The 27,518-nt window shown below is 33.2% G+C and overlaps 1 protein-coding gene across 1 annotated transcript in view; it reads left to right on the top strand.

Annotated features, from left to right (window-relative positions):
* The window catches only part of ROBO1 (roundabout guidance receptor 1), a 380,307-nt gene that overhangs the window by 280,378 nt on the left and 72,411 nt on the right, over positions 1 to 27,518 (top strand). The window contains exons 7-9 of the mRNA XM_061194033.1: positions 15,695 to 15,819; positions 18,975 to 19,146; positions 26,312 to 26,517. Coding sequence (XP_061050016.1) covers positions 15,695 to 15,819; positions 18,975 to 19,146; positions 26,312 to 26,517 — 503 coding nt within the window. The remainder of the gene's footprint in view (positions 1 to 15,694; positions 15,820 to 18,974; positions 19,147 to 26,311; positions 26,518 to 27,518) is intronic.

The raw sequence follows: 27,518 nt of genomic DNA, 5'->3' as shown, positions 1-27,518 counted from the left end.
TGTGTGATTGAAGTAAAGAGTCAGTATTGCCAGCTGAGCTCTTCGTGAACGGGCTGAAAGTCAAGTGCTATCAGCCAAGAGGTTTAATGAAGCCCCACTACAGAATTTAACGAGAGAATGATTTGTGAGAATGGCTTCCTCTCCTAACTGTTCTGATCCAGTGGCATAAATAGGATGCCGAGCTCCACTCCTGCTGGGGTTTTTTTATGCTATTTGATTTGATTGAGACCCAGCAGCATTATGGCCTATGATTCTTTTCCTTTTTTTTTTTTTTTTTTTTTTGTAGAAAGGATAAAGTAAAGAACTTCTTGTGTTCTTATAGCCTTTCAGAAATAGCCATTTTAACCCTAATGACTGTTGAAGATGTGACATTCTCTTAGATTTCTTTCATTTACTCATGAAGGTTTTGGGTTGCCTTTAGTTATTTCAAACAAACTGATATAAATCTTAAAAATTAATCAAAAGAAAAAGCAATTCTCCACATAGCCTTCCTACAGAGAACTTGAAATACTCTCTTAATGTTTTTTGCCAAGCAAGTATTTGAAGAAATAAGTAGAGCAGTCAGGTACAAGAAATAATTGATACATAAGATGATTCTCTGACAAATAATGACACTGTACCACACTAGTAAATAGCACATCATGGGTCTTCCGTTATGTTCTGAGCTTTACTGTGATTTATTCTTCTACATAACAGTGTATAAGGTTTTCTCGTTGCTCGGTTACATAGATGTATAACTTAGCAACTGTCTTTAACAACCTACAATCTGAACTGATGACATCAACCTGGAAATATGTAACTGAGTTGTGTGAATCTACACAATCTGCATTACTCAGCCTGAGAATGAAATTTGAATGAAATAAATTAGATTTTTGCTCTAGTCATTAATGGGTAGCTCATTTTAAAACATTAGATTCACTACTAACAACCTCACATAACTTTAAGCATTGGAATTATTTTGTGATATTGTGTTTTAATTTAATGTAAAAGAATTAATTCTAAGTTAATTTACATTGATGTATCCTATTTTGTCCAGAATTATTAGGACATAAAGTGATTGAGGTAAGTCATTGTTTAAGAGAGAATAATCATAAAGAGACTAATTGACATCAAGGACACCCTTTTCTTATGATGAACCCTGGGTAAATTAAATATGCAAGATACTTGAAAAATGGTCTTTTTATGCATCCATATGTATCAAATTTTATTATTTGCTTGCTTTCTTTTAAAATATTTTATAGGTATACACAGAATGAAAAATTCCACTGAACAGTATTCATCCTTATAGATTCACAAATCATTCCAGTATATTCCAAACATTAGGGTCATCATTAGAATAGTTATACCAGCAGCAGCTGGTGTCCTTTGAGCCTTATTTCAATAATTTCAAAATATAATATGCTTCTTTTTATTTCATTTTTTTAAAAGATTCTGTATAAATTGGAAGTTACTACCTTTTAATGTCATACCTAAAGTTTGCAAAACTGATTAAAATACCACGAGCACTTTAATTTGCTTTTAAACTGTTATTCTCAGGACTTGATAAATAATGTGCCAGTATAAACGCACCTGTAGAAAATACTAAAATAAGTATAAGACAAAATGTAGCTGAGTAATTGCTTTATAACAGAATTACGAGAGTAGGAAAATCCATAAATGGTTGTTAAGATTAACTTTAGCTGTAGGACATTTATTTTGTGTGGTCAGTGTTATCAGGAGAAAATTTAGAGCATTGCACAACTAAAACTGATAGATATGACCATTTTACAAAGGTGCTTTTAAAAAGTTAACATTGTGGATGGTAGAATAGTCATTTCAAACAGTGTTCTTTTTAGGTCATTAGTAAAGAGATGAGGTGTGCTCTTGTGTTTTTCCTCAGGTTTTTTATTCCCCCCAAGTGTACTAAATGACTAAATATAATTGATGATCAGTAATTTTGGCCTGATATAGGCTTCTTGGAAATAATGGTAAATTACATAATTCCTGTGCTGGATTGTTGAGATTATGAATGTTAGACATGGATGGGGGCTCTGTTTTACTGATGAAAACACTGAGGTCAGAGATGTCTTTATAATGTATAGCAAACTGTGAACATATACATTTGATACTTGACTGCATGCATTTGACATTTACGGTAGTTGTCCTGAAAGGTTGCATCATATCATCTTTCAGAGATGGAATTGGCTGTTTGGACATTGGTTTTTTTTTTTTTAATGAGAAAATAAAATATAGCATGAGTCATTTCCTCCCCTAAAACCTTTTTATATGTTTGAAACATGCCCATATGTGAAGCAGATTATGTACCCATGTTAATTTAATATATTAATACATATTGTGCATTTAAACAATATCTTTTTTGTTAAGGTATAATTGACATATAACATTATATTAGTTTCAGGTGTACAGTATAATGATTCTATATTTATATATACTGCAAAGTGATCAGTGCAGTAAGTCTAGTTAATATCCATCACCATATACATAGTTAGAAAATTTTTTCTTGTGATGAGAACTTCTAAGATTTACTCTCTTAGCAACTTTCAAGAATGCAGTAGAGTATTACTAACTATATTCCCTATGCTGTACATTAGATCCTCATGACTTACTTATTTTATAACTTGAAATATGTAACTTTGACCCCCTTCCTCCATTCCACCTACTCCTCACCCTCACTGTAGGCAATCACCAATCTGTCCTCTGTATCTATGGACTTGTTTTTTTATTTTTTGTTTTAAATTCCACATGTAAGTGAGATCATTTGGTATTTTTCTTTCTCTGTCTGACTTACTTCACTTAGCATAATACCCTCCATGTCCATCCATGTTGTCTCAAATGACAGGATTTCCTTCTTTTTATGGCTGAATAATATTCCATTGTGTGTGTGTGTGTGTGTGTGTGTGTGTATTCATTTAGTTAGTTAGTTTACATTTCTTTATCCATTCATCCAGTGATGGGCATTTAGATTTTTTCTCTATCTTGGCTATTGTAAATAATGCTGCATTGAACATGGGGTATGTATATATTTTTGAATTAGTGTTTTTGCTTTCTTTGGATGCATACCCTAGAGTGGAATTGCTAGATCATATGGTAGTTCTATTTTTAATTTTTTGAGGCACCTCCGTATTGTTTTCCACAATGGCTGTACTCATTTGCATTCTCGCCAACAGTGCACAAGGGTTTGCTTTTCTCAACATCCTTGCCAACATTTCTTATTTCTTGTCTTTTTAATAATTAGCCATTCTAAGAGGTGTGAGGTGATATTGTGGTTTTGATTTGCATTTCCCTCATGGTTAGTGATGTTGAGCATCTTTTCATGTGCCTATTGGCCATCTATATATCTTCTTTGGAAAAATGTCTATTCAGATTCTCTACCCATTTTTCTAATCAGATTATTTGGTATTTTGCTATTGAGTTGTATGAGTTTTTAATATATTTTGGATATTAACCCCTTATGAGAAATATAATTTGCAAATATTTTCTCCCATTCAGTAGGTTGCCTTTTCATTTTGTTGATGATTTACTTTGTAAATAATGTCTTACTGAAAGTTACTTCGCTTAGGTCATGGAGCCAAAAGATTTCAGAACCAAATTTACATTAGAATAAGATTTAACACTTTTTTAAAAATTTCAAACAAACAAGTCATGCAAGGTAGTAAAAATAGCAAGGATTTAAAGAGCTGGACAGACCTGAGCTCCAATCTTCCATGTCTTACCTGATGTGTGACCTTAAGAAAATTACTTAATTTTCACATTTCTCCCTTTGCAAAATTGGCATATTGAGCTCTTTTCTACAGACTTGCTGAGAAGGTTTCTAGTGTATGATCTGACACATAGTTAGCTAACATTGATGGCTCTTTATTAAACTGAGATGTAGAAAGTTTATGTGATTTATGCAGGATAGATCTGATTAATTTTGCAGAGAATCTTGATCCAAAATTGTTTAATTTTATCATTATTGAATAATTTTATCATTATGCCATCATGTACCTTAACGCTGACCCTCCATGAATTATGCCATTTGAAGGTAAGGGTTCCAGATTTTCAACTAAACAAATTCTTGAGCACCTTCTGTATATAAAACAATATGCTAAGCACTGTGAAGGATGCACAGATAATAAGACACAGAGCCTGCCTTCATGGAGCTTATTACAGCCTATTGATAGAGAGAGATATGCACAGATGTCTACAGCATCAGCAGAATATGAAAAGTGGATTTGTACAGATAGGCCAGGGAGGAAGAAAGTGCTTTCAACTGGGCAATGGGGACATTATTGTCATTTGTTCATTCTTTCAACAGATATTTACAATGTGAATAATGTCCTCAACTTGATAAGTTCTAGAGAAATGATGGCAAACAAAATGGTTAAATACTTGCCCACATGGAGCTTATAGGCTAGTTTAAGAGACAGACATTTATAGAATAATCACAAATGTATAATTTAAAACTATAGTAAGTGCTCAAGGAGAGAAGTTAAGGTTGCTGTGAGAACATATAGCATTCCGATAAAATTTAGTATCAAATTTAGAGGAAGCTCCTTGAAGAAGTATTTTTTTTGAGCTGAGGGCTAGGGTGAATAGGAATTAAAAGGGGGAGGATCCCAGGGCACAGCATAAACAGAACCGGAAGTAAGATGGAGCAAGATGTACTCGAGGATGAGAAGAAAATCTGTGGGGCTAAGATAGGGAAGTGGAGGAGGGGAAGGGATACGAGAAGACACCGAAGAGTTACATAATGAGGCCATGTTAGAGATTTTGCTCTCTATTTTAAGAGCAATGGGACCATATTGAAGGGTTTTAAGCAAAAAAGTACTATAATCAGATTAGTTTCTTTTTAATCATTGTGGCTGAACTGTGAGGTTGGAATGGAAAAAAGCAAGACATTAGTTCGGGTGAATGCTGGTGGATAACTTGTCCAGGGTGGTGGCAATAGAGATAGAAAGATGTGGATGGAATGGAGAAATAGTTATGAAATAAAAGCTATGGAATTTGGTAATGGATTGTGTATCTCTCAGAAGAAGGAGAGGAAAGATCTAGGTTTCTGGCTTTCTAAATTGACTTAGGGAATATTACCACCAAAATTATGATCCTGAGATCCTTCGTCTGGTGGCATACACATTATCATAGGTTGCTGGGTAGCTGCATTTCAATCTCAGACTCTTTAGCAGGCAAATAACTAAGTTGCACCATTTAATAACTGCTTTTGGGGACAGTGGGGACATTTGTAGAAGCAGAAGGAAAAGAAGAAGAATATTAACTTTTTCTGAGTACCTGTAATGTGTCAGGCATAGTGCAAGGTATTCTGTGCAGATAGCAAGGTTTCTCAGTCCTGGCACTATTGACATTTTGGGTTGGATCATGCTTTGTTGTGGGAAGCTGTCTTGTGCGTTGTAGGATGTTTATCAGCATCCCTGACCTCTGCCTAGTAGATGCCAGAAACAGCCCCCCCTTCAGTTGTGACAATCAGAATTGTCTCCAGAACCACTGATCTAAAGAATAAAGTGAGATATTTGAGTGGAGGGGAAAAGTTCATGGTATTTTATGTATCCATTAAATATATTCTAAAAATGTTCCTCTTAATCACTCTATTTTTATGTCTGAAAAGTTGAAAGATGTAATGACAGGCTTTTATGTTAAACTCAATCTTTTGCCTAAAAAGAAATCATAGCTAGTATTAAAATATCTTGAGGGTTTTTAATTGTTAAAGATATTATCATTCATGAGTATCTATGCATATAATTTCTCTGGTGTAACAGTGAGTGGAATTTGTCAGTTCAAATATAGATACTCCACTACTTAAAAATTTGAGTATTCCTCTGTTTTAATAAAAATGTGTTTCTTCTCAAAAAAATCTTGTAACTCATTACTTTACTCCATTCATATTCTTCTGGAATGTGGTATTTACAATTCTAGTCTGTCAGATTTGTTAATTGAGCCCTGCTGTTCAAAAAGCACTGTGTATGAGAATGAAAAAAATCACATCAATTTAAGGATTCACTACAATTTAGCTACTAATAATGAAAATGAATATCTATGAATTAGCAGAAGAATTCCATAGTCAGGGTGATTTCATTTGTAGCCCATTTAAGAAAGCTGCTGTTCTCTGATATTTGCTAGTAGGATTGGTCCTACTGTTTGTAAATTTGCTTAACTATGAAATATTCTATAGGGCCATTCTAAGAGTTTAGAATACTTAAATTATTTTAGACCCAGATACTGTGAAATCTTCTGTCATTACAGTACAAATAATTGTATAGCCCATTGCTAATAGTGAAGAATCTCAGTACTTTAATTTGTAAGGATAAACACAAATATTTTTGCCATTATGCTTCAAAAATTGAGATTTCAATGTGGAAATACCAAAATTGTAATTTTATTGTTGTGCTAATCATGCAAATATTTTACTTTCTTGGAATTTTCTGCTATCTCCTGGATTTATCATATGAGCTATGTGTATAAAGTACTTCATCAACTTTAGGTAATATTAACTGAAAAGAATATTTTCCAGGGCATTTTCTACTAGAGTATACATTTGGGTATACATAATCTGAAGGAAAAATATTGGAAGCAGAGGGGTATATCTGTTGTCTTGCTTTACCTCTGAATTTCCATAGTCTTAAAATCATAGCGTAGAAAGCACTTTAAGAGTCAACTACTCTATTTCTTTACCAGACAGCGTTATATAGCTAAACTGTTGTGGCCAAATGGAAATAAATCCCATTTTTAAAGACCTCTAGAGACATCACAGTTGGCAACCAATTCATGGTTCAGTGACCTTTACTGTTAACTGCTTCTTTTCTATACTTTTCCTAAGTCGTTCATGCTATTATTTAGGCCCATTATCTTCTTCTCTTCTGGCCTAAGTAGTTATTAAGATTGGCTGGTCCCTGTATTTATTAGACATAATCTGAAGACTTCTTAAGTATCTGTCCGGCTAACTTATTTTCTCAGACCAAAAAAAAGCCTCTTCCTCCAGCTTCTGTATAATTTTTTCAAACATTTATCATCTTTCTGACTCATGTCTCCTGAATATGACAAGCAGATAGAAGAAATGAGTTTTTTCTTTCTCCCTTCCTCCCTCCCTCCCTTCTTTCCTTCTTTGCTTCCTTATTTTCATTTTTGTTTCTTTTCTCTCTTAGCTTCTTCTCATTTTTACCTAGAAATTATTGTCTGAACAATGTACATTCTTAGAATACAAAAGATTTCAAACTAATTAGATAATCTGGAGCCCTTTGACGGCACATTCAAATGAGGAAGAAAATCTCTTATTCGAAGTGTGTGTATGTGTGTGTGCGTTTGTGAGAGAGACGAGAGAGACAGAGAGAGACAGAGAGAGAGCAAGAGGCTAAATTCTCCCAAACTTTTTGAACAGTTCTTTTTCTAAAAACTATTAGTCAAGTGTATAATGTTTGTTTATCTCCAAATATTTGGAAGAAAGCTATTCTTTTTCTTTTTTAGACTCAAAAGAGAACCAGAGTTTTATAAAATTATGTAATTAACGTGTATTATATATATGTATTATATATATATATATTTAGACTTGGATTAACTTCCCTTCCTCCCCCACCCAACCCCAGGAAAATAAAATCTAGGTGAAAACAGTATGCTTTGTATACAAACTCAACTTTGTGGCAAATTCTCTAATCCCTCACGCCTTTCCAAACTCCCTCCAATATAGGGAAATTTAAAGCTGTTCCTGGAGATGGATGGTAATCTGCACAATGTTGCAATGTTAAAAAAAAAAAACAAAAAAAAAACTAGTAAGGTTTTTTCCTCTTAAAAATACATACTTATTTTTTAAATTTTTTTTACCTTCTTATTTGACACATTTACCTTAAAAAGTATTTTTGTTAAGATATTATTCTCATGCTTCAAAAGAGTACTATTTTATTCAATTTATAGTGAGTTCAAGACAAGAAATGATTAAAATTGGTTCACCCTTAAGAAATGATTGCATTACATTTTTTTCCAAAAAGGTGAACTTCTTAAGAGGCTTTAAGTCTGTTTTCTTCTCACCTGTTAGTTTCCCATGTCTTTTTAAAACTCTAGCTAAATATTCTTTAAAGATTTTTTAATGTCATGAGGAATTCTTTAAAACTATTTTTATGTGTAGGTAGTAATGATTTTAGATTAAACAGTTTATGATAGTTTAAATGTAAAATCAAATAGATTCTGTGTCCTATTGCATATAGTTTTCCCCAAACTGATTAACTAGTAGGGAAATTTGTACAGACTTGGATTTAGTCGAGAGACCTGGAAGACAGCCTTTGGTTAGTCATCTGTGACCTTGAGAAAGTTATTTAACAATTTAGGTTCTCCGTTTTCTCATGCAAAAAGATAGGGTTAGACTGATAAGTTCTAAGGTCACTTCCAGAGCTAACATTTTATTGTTTTATTGTTTTATTAGAGATAGAGACAGACAGGCTTTTCGTCTTTCTTAGGGAGAAAGGGGAGCTGGGATAGAGGTGCTCCCAGCCTTTAAAGCAGAAAAAAAAGTTGAGACGAGTTATGTGGAGGGTGGGAGTGAAGCAGCCCATAAACCAGGAGCTTTAGAGGATAATGAATGAACAGGATCCAAATGACTCTTGTTTTTTCTAATTCTTTCTGGACTTTCCTAACCGGACAATAATAGGCACTGCCTGTTGTGTAGAAGATCTATGCTTTTTGTATGGGAAAAAAAAAAAAAAAAATCCTTTGATCTGACCCTGAGAGAAATACAGAGAAAGGGGAAATCTGAGAAAAACTTAAAGAAATTTCTATCATTTATTCTCCAGAAGAGAAATTTTGGGATGATAATTTTCTTCAAATGAGAAAAAGGATTTTATGTGGAGGGTATAAATGGCATTTATTTGTTTACTGAAACTCGAACAAATGAAATTGTGATGGGCAGGTTTTCATTTAGATAAGAAGAATCACTTCCTGATAATCATGGTTGTTAAAAGCTTAAATGATCATTCAAGATAGGGTCCTCTCAAAAACCTCTGATGTTTTAGAAGCTTCTGTGTTAGATGTTGTTTTAGATAAGTTTTAGGGTCCTTAATAGACTATGAAAAACCTTACAGTTATCAATTGTCATTGATGTGATATGCAAATGTATTAGCCTAACATTCTTAAACACACTGGATTTTAATTAAAAGATTCTACTGCTATGGTTCAATTGCTGGTAAAACCTATAGGCAAGGGAAAAGTGCTTTTTAAAATTTTAACTGAGCTGCTTCCCGGTGACTTTTTTTGGTTTCTAACATGTTAAATATTTTTGAAACTCTTTAAGAAATTTTAAATTACTGAAAATACATGACTAGAAACTATTTAGGAATCATTCCTCTGATCTCCTGACTTCAAATAAGGCTTGATTTTAACTGCATCAGTCTAATGGGATCAAATTTATTTTCAGATCACCCAAAAGATAATTTTATGACTTTTTGTTTTCTCAAAGCAAAGTTCTGTTGCTACAGTTGTCAGGTTCTCTCTCTTGTAGTTTCTGAACATTTCTTCCTGTCACTTAAAAGACATCATCTTTAAGGTTATGAGAAATGTAAGCAAGTCCCATCCTCTGTTTGTTTTCAAATCTGGATAGCATAGTTATGCTATGATAAACATTGTGCCTGAGCAAAGGAGAATATGCTTTTTTTAACTTTTCTTGCCTGCGTGATTGAAAAATTATGCTTAGAGGTTTTTTTTTTAATACTTTTTTTTTCCCACACTATTTAAAATATTTATTTATTTATTTATTTTTGGCTGTGTTGGGTCTTCGTTTCTGTGCGAGGGCTTTCTCTAGTTGCGGCAAGCGGGGGCCACTCTTCATCGCGGTGCACGGGCCTCTCACTATCGCGGCCTCTCTTATTGCGGAGCACAGGCTCCAGACGCGCAGGCTCAGTAGTTGTGGCTCACGGGCCGAGTTGCTCCGCGGCATGTGAGATCTTCCCAGACCGGGGCTCGAACCCGTGTTCCCTGCATTGGCAGGCAGACTCTCAATCACTGCGCCACCAGGGAATCCCCCTATGCTTAGAGTTTTTACCTTAGAGTGAAAAGTAGACAATTTATTTCACTCACGTTAAAGGGAACGTGTGAGTTAAAATGTGCTTCTGAATTACCTTTAAATTTTGCATATGTGGTAACAATAGGCAAGAGAACTCCTCTCTCCATTTTAAAGCTACCATTTCACAGCAGCAGTGCTTGGCATAGTTCATTTATTTAAAGTACCGGAATGTATATCAAGTCTAATTAGTTGTGACTTGCTGAAAGACACGGACATTATTTATTTGAGTAGAATGTATTGTGGATGTCTACTGGGCTATTATGAAAAAGCTCTGCATTTGACAGTAATTACCTTTGTTTCTAAAAGAGCAAAACAATTGCTTTCCAGTATTTTAAATATGTAATACTTGAGCTTTCTATGTTAAAATACCCAGTGTTTCAGCACTGAAAACAGGTAATGTGATTATAACTTTATTAGATAGTGTTATAAAGTTTTCTCTGTTTCCATAATGTGTTTACATTTTTCCTGTGTGCTTTCTCAATTAAAAATATGCAAGAATTCAAATGTAATACCTTTTTTTAACCGTGCTACTCAACCTATGTTGGACCTGAACCAGCAGAACCTGGGTTCTGCAAAATCCCTGGTCACACTTCTGACCTATACAATCATAACCTGTATTTTAACCAGATCTTAGGGTGATTCTTATGCTTATTCAAGTATGAGAAGCATGGGTTTAATAGAATATCATTGGCAGCATGAACCTTTTAAAATTAATCTGATGGTGGAGTTACAGGATTTAACACTTCTTTATCCTTAAGATGCTTGATTTCTATTCTATGTAGCATTAGCAGTTAAGATTTATAGTGTGTTTTTAAACCCATTACGTATATAGTTATCTAATCCTGGTAGCAAAATGTAAAGTCATTGAAAAGTGTTTTATAATTTCATAGGTATCATTCATTGTAGCTCTGCCATTTAATCAAAGTAGAGATTTTAAGATTCATTTCTATTTTTCTTAAATGATTTATGATGATGCTGGAAATGCTAACAAATATTCATTCATGGACAGTATGAGCCATGTATCCAAATATTAATGTGCTCTTCATTTTATTTTAAAAGAAAGATCATTGTTAAGTCAAATCTTATTACTTTTTCTGTTTCATTTTCTGTTTATTTTTATTTATTCCATGTTTTCTTTTTTTGCTTTGTTTTAGTTGGGTCTGGTAAGTTGACATTTTATTGGCCATCTTCTAATCATCGTGTCACTGTGACTGGAACTTCTCTTCCCCTTTCCATCCATACCCTTCCATCTCCTTCAACCAATCAGCCTCCATGTTTCACTTGTCATTGGCCACAAAGACAGACTGCACAGAATAAAGTCTGCAGGAAGTATGGGTAACTGTGACAAAGAGTAAAGGTAATGGGGTTGCTAACTTTATGTCTTATTAAATGATGTGTGATCTGCATCCTTTTATTTTTTCTCTTTTTAAATGAGTGATAAGTGATAGAACTTTATCTTGATTAAGTACTATTTCAATTTATATCTCACAAGATAAACAAATGAAGAAAAATAGGTGCCCAGAGGACAGTTTGGGTTTGGGGGATCCAAAATATGTTTATGAATCCATGTCTGTCCTTTTGTAACTGTTATTCAATAATAGTCATTAAAAGTCCTGCTGGTGAATAACCTTGCACTTAGGGCTGTTTGCACTCATTTTCATTTCTATGTGTCAGAATCATTTCATTTTATGTAAGAAATAACCACATGATGTGTCTAAAATTTATCAAAGTTTGCTTTGATGAACAATTTGTCCTCATATAAATAAAGGTTTCTAAGTACTTTCATGATCAGTACTTTGGGGAAGGTCCATTCACGTACTTTAAGGATGCTGGAGCACCATTTTTGAGGAATTTTGTATGGTGTTCCAGGGAATAATTCTGACCCTAAAAGAGTCTCTCTATGTTTTAAGTTAAAAAGCTATACACATATTATAAAGATGTCATTTCATACTAATACAGATAAGAGGATGGATTGTTCAATAATGGTGATGCAATAATGAGCTATTAGAAGAAAATAGCTTTCTATATATGCAAAAATATCGATGGGTTAAAATTTAATAAAAGCGAAATTCAGGATGAAAATAGAGTGGATATTTATATAATATAATTTCATATGTATTATGTAATCTATATTATATAATTTTATTGATAGAACAACAAAAATGCCTAACTAGATTAGAAAGACTTTTAATAAATGGAAAAATATATCTACAACATTTTTGAGAAGTGGATAAAATTTTAGCTTATCCTTAGTTCTTAGAAATCAAAAAGTTAAGCACAATTTAAAAGGCAGTGTTTGGATTAGGCTGATGTTATTTGAACCACTACCTAAAGTAGATGGACCCCCAGAAATGGCTTCAGAAGCCACTTCATGGAACCCCCTCTCCTGTCCCCAAGCTGTTATCTATTTAGGAATTAGATCTTTGAGGAAGAATTTGTTTGGAGGGGAAGTTTCATGGCTTAAGAAGACAAAAAAAGTTTGTACACCATTGAGATAGAAGGTTTTTAATCTTTTCTAACATTCCAGCCCTTATAACCCATAACCCATACCCTGCCCTTTTATTTAGAAGGGGAATACTGTATAGCACAGGGAACTATATTCAATACCTGGGATAAACCATAATGGAAAAGAATATGAAAAAGAATGTATATCTACGTATAACTGAACAACTTTACTGTATAGTAGAAATTAACACAAAATTATAAATCAACTATACTTCAATAAAATAAATTTTAAAAAAAAAGTTAAGCGCAAGAATACAATATCCACAACAAATAGGATATCAATGACAAGGTAATGTGAATATAAATGTTTAACCTCACTAATATAAAAGTGCCAATTAAGAGGAGATTCTATTCTAAGTTTGGCAAGGATGTTAATGTTCTGTGTTCGTGAGGTTTGGGAGGAAATTGTCCTATCAGAGAGAGTTTCAGTTGAAATAAACTTGAATAAAATTTAGAGGGATGTCAATCTCACCATTGTGTTTAACGGGGGAATTAGCAACAATCTAAATTTAAAGACAATAGATTAGTTAAATAATTAAGGTAATTTGTATTTAGACCATTAAACAGTCATTCAAGTGACACTGTAGGAGAATATTTTAAAACAATATGGTACAATTCACATGGCTGAATTACAGGTAGCTTTTCTTTTTTTCTTTGCTTATCGAATTTTCTATATTTTCAACACTGAACATCATATTAGTAACATGATTATGTGTGTTTAATTATGGCAAGTTTAAATATTGTAGCCCTTGAAAAATAGTCCAACATTTTATCATGAACATCAGATGCATATGGTGATTGGCCTTCTCAATCTAAATAGATACGTGATGATGATAGAAGATTGAAAAAGGCATATTTAATCCATTTAAAATTTTTCTTAGAGATATGTCTATATCTAATATTTAACATACATGTAGGAAAGGATTTTTTGTAAGACATGCCTCGTGGCTGATGTCATTGTTGATGTTGGCTGGAGGATATGCCTATAAGATATAGTAAATTCATTTCCAGGCAAATATCCTGTGTGGAAGGATTGCTGCAGGATAAATGTAGTTTGCGTAAGGGTTTGTATCCCTTGTTCCCACATAAGTCTTTGAGGTTTGAGGAGAGCTGGTGTTTTATAAAAGAAACATGGATTCTGGCACATGTTATTAGACATGGTTCTGAGATTTAGAAAAGAGACCACCCAAAGTTTTCACTTGTCTAAGTGATTTGAACATTTAGATTTTCCTACTCAAATTCCCTGCATATATTGGAAAGTCATATTTTCCCATTCATTTAATTAATCATTTGGTTTTCTTTCATTGAAACAAACCAAACTCTCTTCTGGATTTGGTTTATTATCCAGTCAGTCCTTTCAGTTTCTTGGTCTGATTTCTATGTCAGTTATTCCAACCCTTAACTAAGGAATCAAACGCTCCTGTATGGATGTGTGTGGAGGAAAATCCTCAGGCAATGATGCACACGCCTGTTATTATACCTGGATAATGATAGTGTTTGCCAAATTCATGAGTAAACCAGTCAATTACAATCAGAGTTTAAAAAAATTGTAAGCTAAAACATCAGCATTACCAAATTGAACCTAAACTTATTCTCCTAACTTTGTATTTTCTTCCCTATAAGTTACGGGACATTTGAAGGCATTTGACCTGATTTTTCAGGTCTCCTATAATTTTCTAGTCAAATGGTATAATTTCTACTAAACCTCAATTAAAAATAAAAAGGGAGTATAGAAGAAAGCACACTAATCTAGAAGTTAGCAGATCTAATTGCTTTCTTCAGTTTTGTGACCATGCAAGTTGTTTTACATATCCCGTTTTTTAAAGGGGTTTTATATTCCACTTTACACACATGTATATATGTGTATACATACAAATGTGTAAAGTTGATAAATTTATATATTATATATCATAAATATTTGTATATATGTCTCAGATACAATTGACCAGAAAATATTTAGCAAGAGAAAAGAGTACCCTTTCAAATACTCATCTTCATTAACAAAGAAGTCATATTCTCATGAGCAGAGAAGTAGCACTTGTGGACATAATCTGAACATACTTTTTGATTCATATTCACTTTAAGCAGTTACCCTAAGTGACTGACGTAAGTAACTAAAAGTACTCTTAAGGAAAAGGTTAGAAATAATGGAACAGTCTTAAAAAGTGGATTATCCTGTATAAACTGTTAAATGTCTGGCTTGAAACGTTCACTTCAATTTGAACTGAGACAAGAAAGGAGAATAATTAGGCGTTGCAGACAGCTGATAACAAATGAATTCGAAAAGTGTAAACAGTAGGTAGAAAAACTTATGTTCAGTGCACATTTTTTCCAATCATAGAGCACAGCCCCAAAACAAGCTTTTAAAGTTTTTTTTTTTCAGCGAGCGACCCCATCAGCACACCTAATGTTTTCAGCTGCCATTGTTCTCAATGTAACTGACACAATTTTCTGACACTCTATTTACTGCTGGATGAAGTGGCCATTTAAGTCTGTATAAATCCAACAGTTTGGACAAAGCTGGCAGTATTTATAGTGTCAGGATGAGCAGATGTTTCACATTTGCCCTCATTTCCATATATATTCTGTTTGAACATGCCCTTCCCTATGTAAATGAAAGAGGCATTCGACTCCACTATTGCTTTAAATTCATTTCTATTCAAGTAATTGGACTGAAGATTTTAAATGGTTATAACTTCCATGGTAGCATTTCGGGAGCTTTTGAGTTAAATTAATTTTAGGGCTTCCCTACATCAGGAGGTCCTTGTGTCTATGATTAACATACATGTACCTTTAAGCAGCTCTAAATAAGAAAAGATATTTATTCATACGAATTGCAGGCATGCGTTGAATGTAAACGGTCAAATTGTAGTTCAAGAATTCTTTTTAATAAGGTAGTTAATCTTAGAAGGTCAAGTAATTAAAAAGAAAAAAAAATACCTCTTTACAGAACTACACGATTCCACTCTATGAATGTGCACTTAATTTAGCTTCAATTAGGTTAAGGATGAGAATTGGTACGTTATGTATATCTATAGAGTACATAACAACTGGTATAAAATAACAGCAGCATTTGGGATATCAGCAAATTGTCTCCAATAGGACAATGACTCCATGCTTTTGATTCAGGGTAATTTGTTTCATCTCCTTCAGAACCTCCACATTTTGTTGTGAAACCCCGTGACCAGGTTGTTGCCTTGGGACGAACTGTAACTTTCCAGTGTGAAGCAACTGGAAATCCTCAACCAGCTATCTTCTGGAGGAGAGAGGGGAGTCAGGTATGACCTTGTTCTAATATTCCAATCAGTAAAGATGAGTGCCAGATATATAAGAAAAAGCAACAAATTATTTAGTCACGTAGCTGTCGCTTTAAGAGAACTGAGACATCTCTGAGTGACCTAATCGTTTCAGCAATAAAAGAGAAGACAAAATTTCCTACCTTGTTTTAATTCTCAAATTTTCCCTGCCTAGTTTTGGTACACAGGGTGGTATGTAGAATAGTAATTGTTTTATCGTATAAAATTTACCTTTATTTCCAATTCAGCCACATTTTTTTAAAAACTACTTTTTTTCTCACCTTGATTAGTTATAACTTTTATTATTCAGATATTTGTAATTATATGTTAAAAGAGATTTACACACATTTAAAACAAAGATGATAATTAGTCAGTGCAATTTTTCTGAAAGCACCAGGAATCTGAAGTGTCTTCTTTGCTTCTTTATGTTTTATCTATCATATATCTATCAATTAAAGATTCATCAAACTATATGAAAGTCTCTTTAACATAGATGTCATATTGGATATAGTTCAGTATATTCTAATTCTTTGAAAACTGTAACATGTGGTCACCATTTGCTATCAAGTCCTACTCTCTATACATTTTTATAAACCAGAATTTTCTATATATATTGAAGCTAGAATATAGAGATCTGTGGTCTTAAAATTAAGTTCACTATTAGGCTTCAGCTTATTAAAAAGGGAATTTTGAAATACTTTCACTTTAAAAATAATAGGAAACTTTAAAATAGTTTTTTTTTTAGATTTTTTTTTAACATCTTTATTGGAGTATAATTGCTTTACAATGGTGTGTTAGTTTCTGCTGTATGACAAAGTGAATCAGCTATATGTATACCCATATCCCCATATCCCCTCCCTCTTGCATCTCCCTCCTACCCTCCCAATCCCACCTCTCTAGGTGGTCACAAAGCACCGAGCTGATCTCCCTGTGCTATGCGGCTGCTTCCCACTAGCTATCTATTTTACATTTGGTAGTGTATATATGTCCATGCCACTCTCTCACTTCGTCCCAGCTTACCCTTCCCCCTCCCTGTGTCCTCAAGTCCATTCTCCACGTCTGTGTCTTTATTCCTGTCCTGCCCCTAGGTTCTTCAGAACCATTTTTTTTCTTTTTTAGATTCCATATATATGTGTTAGCATACGGTATTTGTTTTTCTCTTTCTGACTTACTTCACTCTGTATGACAGACTCTAGGTCCATCCACCTCACTACAAACAACTCAGTTTCGTTTCTTTTTATGGCTGAGTAATATTCCATTGTATATATGTGCCACATCTTCTTTAGCCATTCATCTGTCAATGGACACTTAGGTTGCTTCCATGTCCTGGCTATTGTAAAAAGTGCTGCAATGACCATTGTGGTACATGACTCTTTTTGAATTATGGTTTTCTCAGGGTATATGCCCAGTAGTGGGATTGCTGGGTCGTATGGTAGTTCTATTTTTAGTTTTTTAAGGAACCTCCATACTGTTCTCCATAGTGGCTGTATCAATTTACATTCCCACCAGCAGTGCAAGAGGGTTCCCTTTTCTCCACACCCTCTCCAGCATTTATTGTTTGTAGATTTTTTGATGATGGCCAAAACACAATTTTTTTCTTATCTCTTAGTGACTTCAGTTCTTCAGTAAATGGACACATTTCCCTTTACTTGTTTCTGATACTTGTAAAAAATTATTCTCATTCATTTTTAATACAGTTATTCCTAACCTCTTTTATTTTTTGCTTAAATCAACCTTGGGTGTGTTGCTTTATGATCTTGTTTCTACTATGTTCATAAAATAACACACAGGTAGTTTACTGACTGCACTCACTAATCATTTGTATGCAGTGCCGTCAAGTTCACTTTAATTTTCACTTTGGTAGGCAAATATCAACTTGACTATGGTACAGAGGCAGTCATTTAAGTTCTAATACCTCAGTTGGTTCTAATACATTTCATTTGGCCTCAAAGGACTAAATTTGCTGACAGCAAATTAAAGACAAGAAAAAACCAAAATATTTTAGTAGAACAGGAAGAATTGAAAGTGTATTATATAAGAATATCTGTGTAGCAATAATAGTAAATCCACTAGCAGTTCTTCTTAGTAGAGTAATATTTAAATGATTCATTTAGTTATTTAAATAAATTATTCATTGTCATCTAAAATCTATATCAAACTTTGAAATAATTTTGATTTGGTTTGGTTTGATTTAATGATATAACTCACTGTTACCTAAAATTTTGTCATTGGACACATTTCCATGCAAGAGTAGTTAAGCCTTTGTAAATGACATATGTTAAAAGGCACCTAAACTTTTAAAAAGTAGCAAATTTATTTGATTAGAAGAAATGTTGATATTCTTTATTTCATGAAAAACAATGACATGATATGTTTTTTGCATGAAATATACACTCGCTCCAATGAGCATAATATTTTGATTCATAGAGAGAAATTTGTACCACAGGATAACATCACATTTTGTCTTGAGTTTGTTTTTAAGATAACTTTCTGCAAAAATAAAATTCCATTATGAATTCTTAAATTCAGTATTTGATTAAAAATTTATAATAGATGTGCTCACCATTTAACCAGAAAAACAAGAAACTGTTAACAATTTGATAGATTAGTGAACTTTTATAATGGACAGGTAACAGACATACTTATAATGGTGCCTAAATGATATTCTTAAACTTAATTTGTCAGAATGTGTTTAAATTTTAATGTTGTTTTTATACATTAAAAGATTTAGAGTTTCGAATCCTAATAGGCACATCTATGTGAAACAAAGCTTTTGACTTTGTTTTGGTTAAATATGTAAAACTTTTAATTCTAATGATATCTAATATCCTTTTATATTGTTTGAAATTGAAATTATAAAGGCATATATCCATATTTAGAATTCATTTAAATTTTCAAATAACCCTATTTAAGGCTAGATCATTAAACCTTGTACATTTATATGTTTATGCGTGTGCACATCTATATCTGGGTATGTGTTAGAGGATATTTAGCTTATTTGCGTACACAAGTATGTGTGTTTGTGTGTGTGGAAATGTTTATACGTCTATTTGTAAATATATGTATATATATGCCAACATGCTGGAAACTAGCAACTAACCTATTGTTATTCTTTCCTCCCAAATTCTGGGTTCTAGAATCTGCTTTTCTCATATCAGCCACCACAGTCATCCAGCCGTTTTTCAGTCTCCCAGACTGGTGACCTCACTATTACTAATGTCCAGCGATCTGATGTTGGTTATTATATCTGCCAGACTTTAAATGTTGCCGGAAGTATCATCACAAAAGCATATTTGGAAGTTACCGATGGTAAAGTAGAGCATTTTATTTCAAAATGTCCAAGTTTGGCTTAGGGTCTAAAGAGAGTGCCAGTAAATGCACTTATTTTCAACTTGTATCCTTTCTTACAGCAATTTTGGTGTAATGTGAAAAGGATGAAGATACAATGATTAAATGTAAAATCATTCTTATTTTAACTTGGCTATACTATAAACTTCTGGCATCAAATTACATTCATAAAAGCCTAGCAATTATACAAGGAAAGTTTACACTGAGTAGTTGTACATAGGACTGTGTCCATGTTTTGGAAAATGCGAAGTTATTTTAAAATCTCTTAGTGTAAAATATCATCCTTTTTCTTTCCTCCATATTAAGGAGATAAGATGAATTGTTGACAAATCCAACTCACAATTCATGATGAGTAAGTTTTTCTTAATAATGTGGTTTTGTTCTATTTATCAACTCTTCTAAGCATGATTAATTAATGTCAAATATATTATAAAAACGCAGTAATGGAGAAAATCTCCAAACCGTAAGATGGAGAGTAGTAAGAAGAAAAGAAACTATAAGTAAGCATGTAAATATATAAAAAATATATACATATGTGTATATAACAGGTTTCCCTGCTCTCCGAAAGTAGAGCATTTCTATGAAACCTTTTGTAAGCCAAAGAAATGGCATCAAGTGAAGAAGCAATTTCCTCTTTTCATAAAAATGAAAATCCACTTCAGATTTATTTTGATTAGTGAGCACATGTACTAATGTAGGTCTTTCATAAAAGCAAAGTGGCTTAAAATGAGCTTTCAAAAAATGCACAGTACCTGTATACACATATGTATATATACATATATACATAAAATAAACATATATACATTCCTTTTTGTTGCTGTATAGTATTCCATTGTATAAATAGCTCACAATTTATTTATGGACCCTTTATTGATGGGTTGTTTTCAGTTTAGGGCTTTTATTAATAAAGCTAAATATTTCTGTATAAGTCTATGGGTGGGCATGTGCACTCAGTTATCTTGTTTGCCTTTTGGTGGATGCATATACGCATTTCTCTCTCTCTTTTTTTTTTTTCATTTTCTCATGTATTCCAGATACAAGTCTTTGTCCGATATATGTGTTATAAATATTTCTTCCCAGTCATTCTTTTAATGATGATTTTAAGGCTTATGTAACTAATTTTAATGAGGACCAATGTATTATTTTTTTCTTTTATACGTGGTGCTTTTAGTTCCCTAATCTACCTTGAGACTGTGAGGATATTCTCCTGTGTTTCTTCTGGAATCTTTATTGTCTGTACTTTTGAGATTTAAGTTTTTAATCTATCTTTAATTAATTTTTGTGTATAGTGTAAAATAAGGGTCAAAATTCCTTTTCTTCTCTTATATGGATACTAATTGTTTCAGCATCACTTATTGAAAAGACAGTCCTTTCCCCACTGAATTGCAGTGGCATCTTAATCATAATTCAAATGAGCATACATGTAGTGGCCTACTTCTATTCTCTGTATTATATTCCATTAATCTATTTATGCAAGTATGTATGGTCTTAATAATTATAGCTTTATAGTTGAGTCTTACACACTGGTAGTGTAAGTCTCCAACTTTGTCTTTCTTGTTTTGGGTTGGCTATTAGAGGTCCTCTACATTTTTTTATAAATTTTAAAATCAACTTTTCAATTTCCATACACATAATACACACACACACACACACACACATTTTAACATCCTAAACAAACAAAAAAAATCAGAATTTTAATTTTGATTCCACTTAAATTATTGAACAATTTAAGGAGAATTAACATCTTAACAATCTGAGTCTTCCAATTTAGGGAATTCATCTGTCCATTCAAGTTAAATATATAACCAGTATCCACCAAGGTCTGACACATGGTAGACTCTCAATGGATATTTTTTGAATAAGTGAATGAAACAAAGAAGGAAGGAATGAACAGCTAGCTGTTGGTTAAGTCAGAATTCAAAATTAAGATTGTCTCACTCAAAAGTCCACACTCTTTAACACTATCTATGATACATATTATGTATCTACTGCCCCAATACGTTAGAATGACCTAAAATGTTTTTACAGTTTCTTACATACATTAGAGCTATTAAATGATGATTGTGAAGACCATGTAATGAATTTGATAATGATTAATATAATCAATATATAGAAAAAGTAGAACATAGATTTGCACATATGTTTATGATTGCAACTTTATAAAGAAACTTGTATGTAAGGATATACATTAAAAAAGGCCAAAGAAAACTATAATAAAATATTTGCAAATATCTCTTATTATTCTCATAATTGAAAGCAAAACTTTCTAGGTGCCTTTTGACATGGCCTTTTCGTGAATGGTTATATTTGTGAGCATAGATCAGGCATGTCAACTTCTGCTAAACTAAAATGAAAACAAAACTCCTAAATTTGTGGATTTGGGATTCATCCCTAGTAGCTAATTCACTTCTAAAAGTTACTTCTTACAGTCTCTGAGGAGATTTAAGGTGGTTTTGTGTTTGCTGTGGTGGTACTGTATTTTTAGTTTTGTTTTCTTTATTTTGGAGTCCATCATATTGTACAAACAACTTACAACTATGGACTCATTCTTCATAGGTAAACTGTACTTATTGTGAGTGCTGATAATATCAGTATTTACATATTACCAAATCAAGTCAAGAAGAGAGGTAATAGGCAGAGTATTTTCTGGAAACTATTTGACTTTAGTTTCTCAACTTTCTTTCTTTACTGTTTGCAAACAGAACAAAGGCAAAGGCAGAATAAAACATGAGACACAGAATATGGTAGAGTAGCAGTTGTCTTTGAAATGTTGTTTTTCTGTAGCTGAGGCCTACCCCAAATCCCGTTTGACTCAGGAACATAGAAATTCATATAACCTATTTAATTGAAAATGTTTCTTCTCTTAATTACTAGAAAGTAAGAAGAAGTAGTGATGATTAAATGATGTATAAAATCTAAAATCACTTGCATTAATCTCTCAAAAGTTATTGATATACAGTGGAAAGAGCATTAACTTTCTAATTACGAGCTATTTGCCAATGACTAACTCTTTGATTTGGAGGAGTCACATGAACTTTCAATGTTTCAGCTCCCTAATTGCTGAAATGAGGTAACAGTTTACAGCCTAACTCATAGGTGTTTGAGATATGTTTACAAACTGATGGCAATTGTGATGTATGGCTCTGATGTTTGCTGGTTTTTAGATGTGAATTTTACATACTTAAACCAGTCAGTGTGTGTATGTTATTCTGTATTCTTTTTCACTTAAAATTATTTTATGAATGTTTTTATATGTATTGACATAGACTTTATGATTATTATTTTTGAGGTGACAAAAAATATTACTTCTGATGAAATACCCTCATTTTTTAGGGTCTTTAAATCTTTCAGTGAACATGTGGAAAACTAGGTAAACTTTTATAAACCCTGCTCTAATAGGGTTATATCATCTGTTACACTCCTCATACCTGTACCACTACCACCACCATCACCACTATACTGATACTTATAATAAGAAATTATATTTTTATTGGAGTATAATTGCTTTACAATGTTGTGTTAGTTTCTGCTGTACCATGAAGTGAATCAGCAATATGTGTACCTATATCCCCTCCCTCTTGGACCTCCCTCCCCCCCCCCATCCCACCCATCTAGGTCATCACAGAGCACCAAGCTGAGCTCCCTGTGCTTTATAGCATGTTCCCACTAGCTATCTGTTTTATGCATGGTAGTGTATATATGTCAATCCTAATCTCCCAATTCGTCCCACCCTCCCCTTCCCCCACTGTGTCCACATGTCCATTCTCTACATCTACGTCTCTATTCCTGCCATGCAAATCGGTTCATCTGTACCATTTTTCTAGATCCCACATATATGCGTTGATATACGATATTTGTTTTTCTCTTTCTAGCTTACTTCACTCTGTATGACAGACTGTAGGTCCATCCACATATCTACAAATGACCCAATTTCGTTCCTTTTTATGGCTGAGTAATATTCTATTGTATATATGTACCACAGTTTCTTTATCCATTCATCTGTCGTTGGACACCTAGGTTGTTTCCATGTCCTGGCTTTTGTAAAGTTATTCAATGCCTCCTTTGTGCCAGGCACTATGCTAAGAACTTTAAACAGTTCAATAATTTCAAATCTGACTTCTTATTTTACAGATGAGGAAACTGAGGCAGAGAATGGTGAAAAGATATACCCAGATCCTTCAGATACTAACTAGCAGAACTGAGATTTAAAACAAAAGTTTGACACTACCAAATGTAAAATGGATAGCTGGTGGGAAGCAGCCACATGGCACAGGGAGATCAGCTCGGTGCTTTGTGTCCACCTAGAGGGGAGGGAGATGCAGGAGGGAGGAGATATAGGGATATATGTATACGTATAGCTGATTCACTTTGTTATACAGCAGAAACTAACACCATTGTGAAGCAATTATACTCCAAGAAAGATGTTAAAAATAAAACAGAAAAACAAAAACAAAAGTTTGCACTGTCCAGTATAGTAGGCACTTGCCACATGAGGCTATTTAAATTTGAATTAAAATTACTTAAAATTAAATAAAGCTACACATCCAGTTCCTCAATCACACCAGCCACACTCAGGTGCTCAGTAGCCACTTGAAGCCCTCGGCTTCTGTATTGGAGAGCACAAATATGGAACATTTTCTTTTTACAGCGCTATGTCCTTCTGATTACAAAGTCCACGCACTTACTTTCTTTAAATCATATTTCTGTGTCTTACACATCCTATTTTATTACCTGATAATTCATTTTAATAATCCAAATGTGAGATATTAGACTCTTTATTTGAAGTTTTTCTCATAAATCCTAAACTTAGTGTTGACTACTAAATGCACTATGCATTTTAATTTGTGTAACTTTGAACATTTCATCAGTATTTTATTCTAATCTGTGACAACACCAAAATGTTTCATTGTCTTTACCTAAAAACATAAAATTGCTTTAATGAACTTTTTAAACCTCTGATTTACATATTACTATTTTATAGAAAAGGATCAATTGTGATATCACAATTCACATAATTGTCTAACTTTTTGCAATTAGCAAAGTACATCGAATATTTATTATTCCATTTATATCTTCATAGCAATCCCCTGAGCTGGTTAGAACAAGTATTATTATCCTCATGTTACAGATAAAAAACTGAGACTTAGATAATTTAAGGAACTTGCCTAAAGACACGTGACAGATGGTGTAGCCTGATAATCAACCCTGCTCCTCTTTTCTTGCTTTATTTTTGTAAACTACCCAGTGTAAAACCAGGAAGAAATCAATAACAGAGAAACAACATCATTAAACTGGGTTGGGATAGGATAAGGAAGTGAGGATGACGCTAACTATGATGCAAATATCAAAGAACTGTAAAGATATAGAAAGTTGAATAAATCCCCAGATATTGGATTGTTTCTAAATATAACAAGACTATGAAATGTAAACCACTCTGTTACTGGACTTTATTGTAATCAGTTATAAAGAAACACTCTGTTACTAATTCAATTAATATCTGGAAATAAATATTCATTCATTCTTATAATCAAGGGAACACAGGTGGTAGAGTCATAAAAACCCCAGTGCACTAAAACACTTATCATTACTTTTTCATACTTACCAGGAGGGGCCTCTAATTTGATTTTAGCCAAACTCAACAGATAATGTAGAAAAGATTAAACAATTCTAAGCAAAGGAATTATTGGCTTATATTTTTCATCCGTGGAGTATCTGAAACACTCCTGCCAAGTTTCAAACTCCAGCCTTCTAATACACCTCCACGGTATTATTAACAGATTTCACACTAGCAACCAAGGATGGAAGAGAATTGGAAGGGTGAAGTGAAAATGCACAGTTGCTGATTTCGCCTTCTTGTTTTTCTTAGATTGAATGCCCAAAACTAATAATTATTGCATGATAAATGAGGAACAAATTGAAGTGTGACTCCAGCTTGTGAAAAATCTTTGGTGCATAAAACTCTGAACATGACACATCCAGCTTTGCAAATGGTTGCATCCAAAATTTAGTCACTCTGGCAACCAGTTTTGTTTAATCAGGCAATTTCTTAGAGTTGTCTTTTGAATATTTGTGACTTAAAAAATTTTAAACTAATATTCAGAATTTTAAAGTTTAATAATGAAAACTGAACTTTATTTTTAATGTTTATTCATTTAAAAAACTATCTATGGAATTTCACCTAAATTGCCTATGTCAGGAGATCAGAACATCTCTCTAATGCAGGATTTATACTAGTTCCACTACAGTTGTTTTGGATTTTTCCCTAAAATTATGACTTTATTATCTCAGATAAAGTTTTTAGGTTTTAGATTTTTTCATATAATAAGAGTAATTTTATTTATATGTTATAAAAATGCCTTCCATTGTTTCCTTCCATGGGACATTAAAACTGTTAAGGTGATAGATTTAGCGAAAGTGTCTTCCCATTCCTATAATTCTGATATGGAAGTGTGTTATATCCTAGGTTAGGGTATCCACTTCAATTATATTTTTGGATTAGCTTACCAAGAATATTTTTAGACAGTTTTCCAGTTTCTCTGAATTCACTATGTACTCTTTTAATAGAAAAAATTCCAAGATAAAAAGAGCTCAGTCATATTGATTGGTCAGTTATCAAAGTCCAAAGCACACTTTTGAATCCAAAATTGTCAAGCATGCTGGTATGATACCATCATTCTTTCTGTTGGACTCAGAAAGATTATCAAGTTGGTTTTGGTTCATTTATGAAAATCTGTCTTATACGTTTCCTTGGGGTAAATGGGTTTTTTGTGGTGTTTTGTGTTTTACATATTTTAAAGTTTAAAAAGCACAGTATTCCACTTCTCTCCATTATACATTTCCTTCACCATCCACAATCCTTATTTAGTCTCTGAACTCTAAGTTAAGTAGGTCCCTTGACAATGCAGCAAGCCTAGTCAGTGGTTGGTCATTTGAAAGGAGTACATTGTCTCATTTTAATATTCTGAATCAGTGCATCATAGAAATGCATTCTGAATAATGCATGTCTCCTACTTTAATTACTTGTTTAATTAGTTTGTTTCAAAGCCTAGAGCAACTGCTGTTGTTCAGATGATTAGAAAATTGCTTCCAGTTGCAGAAATCTATTTCCTGTTGTTTCTTCTGGCAGTGATCGCAGATCGACCTCCCCCAGTCATTCGACAAGGTCCTGTGAATCAGACTGTAGCAGTGGATGGTACTTTAGTGCTCAGCTGTGTGGCCACAGGCAGTCCGGTGCCCACAATTCTGTGGAGAAAGGATGGAGTCCTTGTTTCAACCCAAGATTCTCGAATCAAACAGCTGGAGACCGGAGTACTACAGATCCGATATGCTAAGGTAACTTGAAATGACACCCTGGGTTTCCCATTTTGTTCCACTTTGTTTCTGCCTCCAGCAACTAGTGTTGAAGTCTCAAATTTTAGAATCAATGAAATGTTAATAACAGTATTAATATATTTTTAATTTGATGCATTATTCTTTCAGACATTTCACTATGTATATTAAAGATGATTTGACTCATAATTTAGCCCATGGCAAGTAGTTTAAGGTTTTATATGAGGAGAAAAGGATGAGGATTTGTGGGAGATAAAAATACCTTCCAAGTGGTGATGTGATGCATTCATTCCATAAAGCATTTTTCAAAGATATTTTCCAGTACCATATTATGTGCCACGTACTTGAAGAGTTCTTTTATTGTGAATATTTGGTTCAGAATTTTGCAATTACAGAATACTCTGCATGCAAACAAAAACAATAAAGCAATGTACACATTGAATGTACATTTCAAATCAGAATGTTAAATGATGAAAGCCCACAGGTTTGTAGGAACAATTTAGGGATTTACCTTCCCAGGGCATCACATCCCATACCTGTTCTTTCAGGACCATGTTCTTTTGTTTTGATTTTTCTTTTCATTTTAGATCAAGATCAGACAAGCTCATGAGGCATATGAAAGAATAGCCTTGACAGCAATAAACATAAATTTCGATTGCTTTATTGCCTATTGTGGGCGGCTTCTTTGGAGTTTTGGATCAACATAGCAGTTCATTTTATGTGCCATAAAAGTTAATATGTTGTACTTTTTTGTGACAATGATTGTGACTTTGTTATTACAATTGCCTGAGCAAGATGACAGCATTTTTGCTTTATCCAACATTATTTGGTGATAGAATTATTACCTTAGGCAGAGGTATATGGATTCATTATGGTACTGATGATTTTAACGTTGATCATGTGACCTGTGTTTGTTTTCTGTCAGTCAGTCTTTCAAAGGAAGAAAGAGCATCATTCCAGCTGGAGTTTGACTTTATACTTACTAAACTGCTTTAAGTTACAGG

This window comes from Eubalaena glacialis, chromosome 6 (genome assembly GCF_028564815.1).
Source record: "Eubalaena glacialis isolate mEubGla1 chromosome 6, mEubGla1.1.hap2.+ XY, whole genome shotgun sequence".
In the NCBI taxonomy this organism is placed as follows: Eukaryota; Metazoa; Chordata; class Mammalia; order Artiodactyla; family Balaenidae; genus Eubalaena; species Eubalaena glacialis.
The sequence above is the reverse complement of the archived record's forward strand: the minus strand, read 5'-3'. Positions and strand labels throughout refer to the sequence as shown.